This window comes from Dipodomys merriami, unplaced genomic scaffold (assembly GCF_024711535.1).
Source record: "Dipodomys merriami isolate MVZ:Mamm:240054 unplaced genomic scaffold, mDipMer1.0.p SCAF_1, whole genome shotgun sequence".
NCBI lineage: Eukaryota > Metazoa > Chordata > Mammalia > Rodentia > Heteromyidae > Dipodomys > Dipodomys merriami.
The window spans coordinates 130,722,634-130,734,689 of record NW_027202270.1 but is presented as its reverse complement, the minus strand read 5'-3'; the positions used below and the strand labels follow the sequence as shown (position 1 = coordinate 130,734,689).

General features: G+C 40.2%; 1 protein-coding gene across 4 annotated transcripts in view; it reads right to left on the bottom strand.

Moving 5' to 3' along the window:
• Nucleotides 1-12,056, bottom strand: part of Map3k9 (mitogen-activated protein kinase kinase kinase 9) — a 69,029-nt gene that overhangs the window by 18,863 nt on the left and 38,110 nt on the right. For all 4 annotated transcript variants that reach the window (XM_070031011.1, XM_070031027.1, XM_070031020.1 and 1 more), the window contains exons 3-6: nucleotides 10,586-10,766; nucleotides 4,888-5,036; nucleotides 2,912-3,087; nucleotides 1,209-1,449 (exon numbers count right to left, since the gene is read on the bottom strand). In XM_070031011.1, the coding sequence (XP_069887112.1) occupies nucleotides 1,209-1,449; nucleotides 2,912-3,087; nucleotides 4,888-5,036; nucleotides 10,586-10,766 (747 nt within the window). The remainder of the gene's footprint in view (nucleotides 1-1,208; nucleotides 1,450-2,911; nucleotides 3,088-4,887; nucleotides 5,037-10,585; nucleotides 10,767-12,056) is intronic.

Sequence of the window (12,056 nt, the reverse complement as noted above, 5' to 3'; positions counted from 1 at the left end):
AAGCAGTAAAACCAGTAAGTCAGTCTCAAGAGCACATTTTCTCAATTGCACTGAATGAATTCCTTTGTCTGTGCCCAAGCCGCCATTGTTAAGGCTTAAAATCATCCACAACTGCCCTGTTCCTCACACTTCTAATAAGCTTGCTTCCTGGAGCCTTAAGGAATCAGAACACAAAGAACATTTTTATCTATATAAAGAAACTTGAGCACCTAACTCCCTCTATAGGTACATTATATACCAAAAATATTATAATTTACAGCTTCATATTTCTTTTCATTTTCCCCAAGACTGAACCAGATCACTTCTGAAAGGCTATTTATAAGCCTTACAATGTAAATTTATTTTGGCTTTTTTTCTTTTGGGGAGGAGGAGTGGTATTACTATGTTCTCCAAGGCTGGCCTTGAAATCAATCTTCCTGCCAGTCTCCTCAGTGCTAGAATTAAAGTGGGTTTTTTTGTTTGTTTTTGTTGTTGTTTTTTGTTGGTTGTGGGGCTTGAACTCTGGGCCTGGGCGCTGTCCTTGAGCTCTTCAACTTAAGGCGAGCACTATACCATTTGAACCACAGCACCACTTCCAGTTTTCTGGTGGTTAATTGGAGAGAAGAGTCTTACAGACTTTCCTACCCAAGCTGGCTTTGAACCGTGATCCTCAGATCTAGTTTTCTGAGTATCTAGGATTACAGGTGTGAGACACTGGCTCACACTGACTTAAATTCTCATAATGAAGTCTAATCTCAACTGCATTTACAAAATTATTTAAATAAGCCTCAAGATGACTTGTTTTGCAGAGCCAAATCCTTGTGTATCATGTATATATATATATATATATATATGTTATATATATGTGTATATATATATATATATATATATACACATATACATATATATATATATGAATTCCTGCCACCCACCCTTTCCCATCTTGCCTATAGTGAGATGTTGTGGGTGAGCTGCCACATTTCAAAGTGCCTGGGCCTTGCAAGTCTGTCTTCACTTTAATTTCTGCCTTCACTCTCATCCAATGGTTCCCCCCTTCAAGTAAGGCCATATTTTAGCAAGCCAGTTCTTTATTGAAAAGAATGGCCCGTTTCAACAGGCATTATTTTGACTCAGGAACTTGAGTTTCTAAGCTGAGCCATGACTCCCACAAACCCTCCTGCCACACTGGGTCTTGATCCTGCTTCTAATGCCCGTTGCTGGCCACTGACCAGAAGGAAGGCTGATTCGGTTGCCATCCTTGAGCTTCAGCCGGCTCTTCCTGAACTTGCCCTTGCGTTTCTTCACCCGGGGCTTCTCCTGGCACAGCTGGTGGATGATGATGTTGAGTTCCCGTTCCAGAATATCAATCTCCCGCTCAGCCAGCTCCTGTTCTCGACGCCGCAGCAACTCTTCTTGGTTCTTTTGCTGGAGCGCAGCCCGTGTCAACTCCTCTTCCCAAGTGCGGAGCTCCTGTAAGTGGGTAGAACCAGCAGAGGAAAGACTGAAATGCTCTGTGTAGAGGTAATCTGGGATAGAGCCTGAGCTGTCCAGTGGAGAGAAGGGGCTCAACAGTTAAGTGGGCAAGTGAACATCTGACCATCCTGAGTATGGGGAGAGGAAGCTTCAGGACAACCATACAAAGGACTCAGCAAGAGAAGTTAATGGGTTGGGAATGTGGCTTAGTAGTAGAGTGCTTGCCTAGCATGCATGAAGCCCTGGGTTCGATTCCTCAGTACCACATAAACAGAAAAATCCAGAAGTGGTGCTGTGGTTCAAGTGGCAGAGTGCTATGCTTGAGCAAAAGCAGCTCAGGTACAATGCCTAGGCCCTGAGTTCAAGCTCCAGGACTGGCAAAAAAAAAAAAAAAAAAAAGGAGAAGTAAATGTCACAGGCCAGAGGCTGGGGGAGTCAAGTAGACACACAAGTAACGAAGGGTTAATAGAATAATAAACAAGAAGTATCTTATTAACACAATTCACACCAATTATTACAGAGTACAGCACATGCTCTACAAACATCAGATGTTTTCAGAATGAGTTTCACTTCCTGGAATAGTAGTGCCCCCTCATCTTTGGGTTTCTTCTTTTCCAAGACTCTCAAAGGGTGCTTTAAACCACACATAGGAGCGTTTCTTCCTAGAACACACCATCAGAGGTGGTGTGATTGATTTGCAGGTGAGATAGAAAAAGATCTTATCATACTTCTCAAAATGCAATGCAATTTGACTTACTACTTTTGAAATTTTCCATATAATGTTTGTGAAGGGTGATTAAAACCACAGGAAGTGAACCATGGACAAGGGAACAGGGTAATTATTAACTACTTACTGATTAAATCTAATTATAATTTTTTTCACTAGCTTATATAATTTATTATTATATTATAATTTTATCAATCAGAAAAAGAGCCAAGAGTCAATAATTTAGCAAGCCTATAAAAAGCCAGCCACTCTGGGAGTTCTTTTATCTGGAACAGTAGTAGTTTTCTTATGATCATTCCATCAATAGTCTCAATTCATAACCCTTTCCATAAAGACATGAAAAATGCCACACAATTTCAGATCCATGATACTTCTGGTTCTTATCCTATTTCTGACTCTGATATCAAAAGATAATGGCAGGATTTTCTGACAGCTATTGTCAACATTTAAGTATCTCTATATGAAGTCAACTTCCCTCTAGAAATCCACTGTAGAACCAAGAAACTTTCCAGAATCCTCTCATTTTCCAAATGAAAGGATGAGATACCCCAGTGGTAGCTTTCCAACAGTACTCTTTCTTTGGCTTACACAAATAAGTAGATACCAAACAGGAAAATGATTGCACCAGGATTCAAGATCACATCAGGATCAAGGTGGCTGTGCAGACTTAAAACTAGAGATCCCCAGTTGAAAAGGTCCACTAACTCGATATATCTTTTTTCTCTTTTTTACCTTTTCTTTGGCTCTGAGTTGGTCAAACATCTCCTGAATCTCATGTTTCCAGTCATCCTGCAGGCAGTGGAAGGAGTCCTTGGGCATTTCAAAGAAACCAGACTCCTCTATGGTAGTTAGCTGGTCCAGGATACTTGTGAAAGATGGTCGTGAATGGGGATCAGGATTCCAGCAGTCTGAATGGCCCACAAGAGGAACAGAAGGCACAAATGGACAAGAGGCAAACATAGATTTACTTAACTTACAAACATAGATTGCTTAACTTACCAGGAAACTATCATTCAATTTCTTCTTCTAGAAACAGAGAGGAGAATCTAAATAATCACAAGCAGGACTCGGGAAGTAGACTTTTACCTAACATCACAACCATATTATAGTGAAAATCAGCAGTTCCCCATCCAAACAGTTTTTTTATTTTATCAAGTACTACTATCACAATTTGCCATGTTTCTACACAATACAAGGCTCAAAAATAGCTAACTGCAGGCTGGGCCTTAATTTCCCATAAATTCATTCACTGCATTTCTCCCACCTGGTGGAAGGAAGAAAAGACAAAGATAAAGGCAAGCAAGTTGGAGTCAGGAAAAGCGAATTTTGTTTAATCTCTGCCCAGTCACTAACTAATGGGAAGGCAACTTCCTCTCACCTCCCAGACAGGGTCTTGCTATATAAGCCTTGCCTGGCCTTGAACTTGGATCCTGCTGTCTCTGTCTTCTGAGTGCCTTACTACTTATCCTCTTAAACTTGCTCAGATTTGTATTTCTCTCTTATAAAAGACTAGATGACTTCAGATATTCTTTCTTCTTAAATGTTCTTCATTTTTACATGTAAAACACTCAGAGGTCTTGAAATAAACCTACTATACTTCCTTAGGTTGTAAGTCAGTGAAGTAGCTGGTTCCAGTTACTAAATTTTCTATTGCTGTGGGAGATAGCAAAGGGGACCTGTCTTAGCAAGGTGTTGCCACCTTTTTTTTTTTTTTTCAGTCATGGGGCTTGAACTCTGGGCCTGGGCACTGTCCCTGCTCTTCTTTTGCTCAAGGCTAGCGCTCTACCACTTGAGCCATAGCACCACTTTTTGCCTTTTCTGTTTATGTGGTACTGAAGTATCAAACCCAGGGCTTTATGCATGCTAGACAAGTACTCTACCACTAAGCCACGTTCCCAGCCCACTTTGCCACTGTTTTTAATAAGTCTTCCAACTGATGCAGGGCTCTTTCCTGGGTAACTAAAACTTCTATCTCAGCCAGGTGCCAGTGGCTCACCTGTAATCCTAGCTACTCAGGAGGCTGAGATCTCAGGATCATGTTTCGAAGCCAGCCCAGGCAGGAAAGTCCATGCGACTCATATCTCCCATTAACCACCAGAAAACCAGAAGTAGCGCTGTGGCTCAAACTGGTAGAGTGCTAGCCTTGAGCTGAAGAGCTCAGGGACAGCGCCCAGGCCCAAAGTTCAAGCTCCATGACTGACCAAAAAAAAAAAAAAATTCTCCCCTTCCTTTGACTGATCTCATGAAATGGATCAACATTTGCCAAGTACTATAAAAAGATAAATCTTACTGGGGTACCAGTGGCTCATGCCTATAAACTTAGCTTCTTAGGAGGCCAAGATCTAAGGATCACAGTTCATAGTTTAAAGCTAGCCCAGGCAGGAAAGTCCATGAAATTCCTATCTCTTATTACACACACACACACACACACACACACACACACACACACACACACACACACACACACACACACACACACACACACACACACACACACACACACACACACACACACACACACACACACACACACACACACACACACACGCACGCACGCGTGCGTACGTGCGCACGCTGGAAGCAGAGCTGTGGCTCAAGTGGTAGAGCTTTGAAAAAGCACAAGGACACATACAGGCCAGAGTTCAAGCCTTAGAACTGGCAAAAAAAATTTTTTTTTCTCCAGTTATTTCAAGCTAAGGGTGACTTACCTTCCATGAGTTTGGCAAAAGGTTCTGGGCATGTAGAAGGAATAGGAAGGGCAAGTTTATTCATTGCCACTCCATATGCCACAGCTAAGCCATCAATGCCTCGGAACGGTACCTCACCAGTCAACAGCTCCCAAAGCAATACACCGTAACTAGGGAGAGGAAGAGGAAAAAGGTCAGGTAACAAACTAGTTTCAACCTCACTGAAACAGCTCATGAGGCTTTACCAAGCATCCCACCTTGGTATGAGAGTAATGAAATAGACATGCTTATGCAACAGAAAGAGTAGCTACAGCCTTTTAGCTAAAGCAAAGACTCTGAAGTAGAGTACAGGTAGTTTCAAAGTCTTGTTCTGTCATTCTTAGGAACTTGCTTGGGTGAACTACTGTTTCTCACTATACTGCTAATTGCTCCTTTGTAGAGAACAAATACCACTACGACTTCACAAAGCTGTCTTAAAATTAAATGAACAATTAAGGGCTTAAATAAGTGCTCAAAGGCTACAATTATTTATTAACATTACTGAAGCAAAAACAGAAGAGGCAGCCTTTCAAACATAATCTTTTAGTGTTTTTAGAAAACCAGCTTTTCTGAGACACACTTTTTTAGCTTTAGAAAGGCAAAGGGTTGTACTTAATATGTACTAGTGAGTTCAATGTCATGTAGCAACTCTCCCCACATACAAAAAATTTTTAAAAATACAGAAAACAGAAAATAAAAAATAGCTGACCGCTCAACACAAATTTTGTTCCTATAAAATTTTTCTCTAGCCAGGCACTGGTGGCTCACACCTGTAATTCTAGCTACTCAGGAGGCTGAAATCTGAGGATGGTGGGTTCAAAATCAGCCCGGAAAAGTCTTCATGAGACTCTTATCTCCAATTAACTACTCAAAAACCAGAAATGGTACTGTGGCTCAAGTGGTAGAGCGATAGCCTTGAGTACGAAGAGGCTCAGGGACAGAACCCAGGCCCTGAGTTCAAGCCCCACAACTGATCTATCTATCTATCTATCTATCTATCTATCTATCTATCTATCTATCTATCTATCTATCTATCTATCGATCTATCTATCGATCTATATGTTAAATATATATATAATAAATATATTAAATATATTTTTTCTCCTCTAAATGTCCTCTAGACCAAAGATTCCTGGACCCCAATGAGCCCTTCACAGAGACTTCTGTCTAATTGAAAGGATGAAATTTCATAAGGAGGACAGAGCATGCTGTCAATTGTGTGTCCTCCCTGCCTTTTAAGTCCAGATAAAAATTTCATATGCCCTTTGAGTCAGAGAATGTAAAGAACAAAATTCAGTGGAAGAATCATTCTACAATTCACAACCAAATCAAGCAAAATAACATAGCATTTAATTCTCCAATGAATCAGTTATGACAAGAAACCTTAAGACTATGACCAGAAGACTTGATTTCATTATATTTTTAACAGTAACTGCAAATTTCTGTAGTATTTATCAGCTGTATGCAACAGCCAACTAAGGCCAAGTAAAATATCCAGTATTTATCATGATACCTAATTTGTTCATTGGAGAAAGGGTCTTGTCTTGCTATAGAGCCCAGGCTGGCCTAGAATTCATTATCCTTCTGTCTTAGCTTCCCAAGTATAGAAATGCAGGTGTGCACCACTACGCCCTGTTGTTATTTCTGTTTTTTCATTGTTATGATTGGACAGGGTTTTGAGCAGCTTGATAGTACTCAACTACAGCCATACCATTAACCTATCATGATACAGTTTTGTATGTGCAGACTGCTAAGAAACTTTATTAAGATCATCTTAAATCCCTACAAGAAGGATGCAAGATATTGTAATTATTTGGCAGATGAGGGAATAGATTCATTCATTAGTGGTATGTACGTACATGATAATGCCCTTCTACCATTTCTCTGCATCCTAAAAATTAATCATGTCTCAAAACCCAACACAGTTGTAAAGTTCGTTTTTCGATATAACAACTTGCACATCTCATTATTTCAATGGCTCCACCTGTATCCCTATTTAAATGATTTATTTTTACAACTTTAGCCGGGGGAGGGGGGTTGGGTGGTGAGGAGGTGGGAGATGGGAAGGGATGGGAAGGGGAAACAAAGGAGGAGGCAACAATGCCTGATAAGAAATGTACTCATTACCTTGCCCATGTAATTATAACCCCTCTGTACGGTATTTTCACAATAAAAGAAAAAAAGAAAAAAAAAAACAACACAAATTCCCCTTCATTTCTCAATCATTCATATTAAACATCTACTAAATACTTTTCATAAAGCTAAATGTTAGTGTGATGAAGGATAAAAGACAGATCTTACTCATAAAGCTATTGGTACTCTTCTACTTGAGCCACACCTCCAGTCCAACCACCCCCATTTAAAAAAAGAATAAGGTCTCACTTTTTGCCTAGCCTTTCTGGATCTGATTAAACAGCCAGTTTTCCTGTCCTCTTTACTTTTACAACAAAAAGTGATTGACATAAATGAAGACTCGGCATTTCTCTGGCAAGGAAAGTCCAAGAATGAAACTAGGGAAGTACAACTTAGGTGTCTCTGAGCACGAGGGCAGGTGGGCAGCAGAAGTCAGTGCAATTTCCTCAGATTTAGATTACTGTATTGCCCTCTAAAGGTTGGAAGACAAAGTCCCATCAAGACCATTTATAAGCAGTTTGGAAAGACAAGCAGAGCTGAATTTGAATCTCTCCTTGCAACATAGAACCATTAGTTCCTACACAGCCTAATCCTGATTACTAATTACCCAGATCAAGAGGTTCAAAGTGTCAGATTTGGGGAAAGGGGTTTAATTTTTTGAAAATAAGGTCAGATCAGATTGAGACTCTTCCCAACCAAAGGCACAGCAAACTCTATACCTGAGCTTTTTTTCTTAGTAGACTGTTATTCTTTAAGACTGTGCCAGCTTGGGCCCTGAGGAATTCCTGATCTGTGACTCCACAATCCAGGAACCTCACTATCTAATAATCTTTGGCAAGATAAATGAAAAGCCACTCTAGAAATTGTAAAGCATCATACAATTGTTGTTGTTAACTCATTCAAACTGATATATTTATCAACATGTACATGCAAAGCATACATTACAAAGGCGATAGGGAGAAATGAGTCTAACCAAGGGTCTACTTAAAAGGAAAAGTGAGAGGGGAGAAAATACATTGCAACTATATATAAAAACAATAAAGAACCTCAAAAAAAGCTGTTAATCAATAGGAGTCTGGAGGTAGGGAAAGAAAAACAAGCTCTGTTAGGGGAGGTGAGTACTCTATTAGCTGGATGGAATTAAGCTAACAAGGAGGGTGAGTGAGAATGAATATGGGAAAATAGAAGGCTTGCATGTATGGAAACAGAACAATGGAACTTGTTGACATTTTTTAGAAAAGGGGCAAGGGAGAGTAATACAGGTGATAAGACAGATAATTCATTGAATACAAGAATAGAAGTGCCTTAATGAACCTCCTAACTTGTGTATGCTAATAAATAATCTTTTCAACAAATAGTGCTAGGACAACTTAATAGCCACATTGGAAAAAAAAAAGTTGATCTGGATGCATGGCTCAAGTGGTGAGTACTCAAATTCAAACTCCAGTAACATCAAATAAAACAAAAAGATCAACACCTACCTCATACCACATTAAGAAAAACAAAAATAAAAAATGGATCAGAAACCTAAATGCAAAAGGTAAGATTATAACATTTTTAGAAGAAAACACAGGTGAAAATCTTCATTACTTTGGATTAGATAATGATTTCTTAGACATAATTCTAAAAATAACAAAAGTAAAATGGACTCCCATCAAACTAAAGTATTTATACTTCAAAGGTCATCAAAGTAAAAAATATATATATACACAGAATGGGAAAAAAATTTACAGATCATATATCTGGGAGAGGACTTGTATGCAGAATATATAAAGAACTCTTGCCAGGTACTGGTAGCTCATGCCTGCAATTCTAGCTACTCAGGAGACTGAGGTCTGAGTACTGTAAATCAAAGCCAGCCTGGTCAAGAAAGTCTATGAGACTCTCTCCATTAACCACCAAAGGGTCAGATGTGGAGCTGTGGCTCAAGTAGTAGAGTGCTAACTTGGAGCACAAAAACTCAGGGATAGCACCCAGGACTTGAGTTTAAGCCCCAGGACTGGCACCACAAACAAACAACCCCCCTTCCAGCTTGCTCATAATGTCCATAGTAGTATATTAGTCATAAAGCTCCAAAGAAAAAACAACCCAATTGCCTATACCTGATGAATAAAGAAATATGGCCTAGTTATATAATGGAATACTATAAACCAATAAAAGAATAAATTTCTGATGTAAGTTACCACACAGAGGACTTTTGAAAACATTATGCTAAACAAAAGTACATGGTCTCTATGATTCCATTTATGTGAAATGCCAAGAGCAGGCAACAGTGACAGAAAATAAGATAGTGGTTGCTAGGGAACGGGGGGAGGACAAATTGGGGAATGATTCATTATAGTTATGGGGTTTCTTTTTGGGTGATAAAAATGTTCTAGCAATACACAGTGGATAGTAAGTAGGGTTAATGATGGCCCTAAAAAGATTTGTCAATATCCTATTATCTGGAAGTTCTCTTGATTTGGGTCTCTGGAGGATGTAAGCCATGCTAACACTCATTTCAGACTTCAGGCTCCCAAAATTATGAAAGAATAGATTTCTGTTGCTTTAAGCTAACTGATCTATGGTATTTACTATAGCAGCCTAGGGAAGCTATTAACAGCTTTGTGTGTCAGGAAGCACTGACTGAATATACCAAAACACATCGTCTTTTTTGTGTGTGTGTTTTTTTTTGTAAATCAAGGTGAAGCACCTGTCCCATAGCCATGAGGAATTATATACTTGGTAGCTGCTCATTCTCCTCCACTAAGGAGAAGGAAAAAAAAAGCCTGTGCCAGTATTGAAGCTTGAACTGAGGTCCTTGCTTTTTCACTTGGCTTTTTCACTCAAGGCTGGAGCTCTACCACTTGAGCCATTGAGCCATACCTCCATTTCCACAATAGTTTTTTGTTTGTTTGTTTTTTTAAAATCTCTTGTCTTTGTGACCTCTCATCCTGACATTTAATAGGGGGAAAAGTTGTAACTTGTAGTTCTTGGGGCACACTTAGGATGCAACTTTTTCCATTTCTAGACCAACATCCAATTACCAGAGCCTTGATTAAAAAAAAACAAAACAAAAACTGGATAATTACAGAGGCTAATTTCAAAAGCCACCAAAAAGAAAAAAGGAAAAAAGAAGAAAACCAATAATACAAAGAATATTCATTGTATATCCCTGGGTACAGCAATAATAAGCCCTGAAGCTCAGCACCATTACTGAGAGAGCCAAGTCAACTACCAGGAAAGAACTCCAGGAGTGATAGAGTGCTCTTGCCATCCTACAGGGAGATGGGCAGAGTAGCCTTTTCTCAGGAGCAATCTCCACCACAAAGGGGTCTGCACAGGGTGGTGCTTGCCACAGCAATATAAGGATTTTCTTTGGTAGAGGAAAGCATAGGCCTGTCCCTTAGCACTATGATGGGAATTAGTATAGATAGCTTGAAAGGGGTCACTTAGACCTACTTGGGTTGGATTCTCTGTGACCTCCATTCTTCAAGTCCTGAGAAGTGTGTGCAGGCAGGCAGGCAAAATAGATCTGGAGCAGTGCCCTCACACCTCTAGTCCTTACCTCCACACATCACTGCCTTTGGAAAACATGGAGGCACGAATGACTTCCGGTGCCATCCAAGCATATGTTCCTGCTGCACTCATCTTGGTGGTCCGGTGCCATTCCCGAGCCAGGCCAAAATCAGTGATTTTCAGAATCTTGTTGCTCAGGTCTCCATTTTCCACCTTCTGCAGGATCAGTACTGGGCAAGAACAGAAAAGAGATAAGAAACCAGATCTGCATTCATCAGAGGGAAAGCACTGAACTCAGCTATCCTCCTGGACTCTCCTTCAGGCTCCATCATTCTGCTATGATGGACTGATGGTAGGATCCATCACATCTTAAACACTGACAATGCACTCATTTTTGTGTCACATATTTTCTAGGCACTACCTTTAATTCTCACTAGAACCTTAGACTGTAGGTACTACTAATCCAAAAATGACATAGGGGTACTCAACCATTAGTCAACACAGATATTGCCAAATCTTGAAAAAATATTCAGAATCTACCATTCTTCTAGTATTTAGGATAGGAAGCAATCGACCTATATTGTCATCTTTATTTAATGAAGAAACTCTTACGTAAAACTGCTAAAATTCCAGAGGCCACTCAATGCAGCTAAGGTTGGATCTTAGGCTATACGATACCAGAGCCTGCTTTCTTAACCCACAGGCCTTTCACATCTCCTGGGAGAAGAGCTAGCTGTGTGTTACAGGGATCTTTCTGAGCAGCAGCTGCTTTAGTATTCAATCTGCCAGGATAACCCTAGTTAAAACCATTTGCAGGTCGCAGGGGAGGGAGGTGCATGTTCTATTTTCAAGGTTTCATCCAGTACCTGGACACTATCCATGAATCTCTCCACACTTTCCTTATGCTCTTTAGAGAAAACATATCATTCAGGCTCCAAAGATTTCTGCATAAGCCAGAAATGCTCCATCCCACTAAGAAATGGCTGAAAAATTAGGGAAGTCAGAGGCACATCCATGTTTACAGTCATGATGGAGATATGTGCCAGAAAGAAGCTGGTGCACTGGCACAGTTTTTCTCTGAATTCTAAATTACACCAAGCTCTAACTTCAAAGCACTATTGTGGGAGGCATCATGGCTGTCCTAGGACAGCAGCCTAGGCAGCACCTCACCACTGTGACAGTCCCATTCATAAATGTATCCTGATAGGAGCCAATCTCACAAAAACACCAAAGCTATTAATTTATTGTAACAAACTGCCTAAGTGGGCACCTGGGGACTCTCTGGATATGTGGAAAGTAAGACTCCCTTTTCCTAAGTGGGATGTTTCCAAAGGCTCTACAGGAGGACAGCCTCTCATAAGCCAGACACTGGGCTGCTTAAGACTTCCGGGTTCTGAATGCAGGATTTCACAGCAGGAGCCAAACTCCCTCCTCCTCATCGCTGCTACTCAAATCTAAACGGTGAGTGTGACAAGGGAAACTGCAGAAGACAGACTAGAAACTAGGAACTGCTTTGTCTA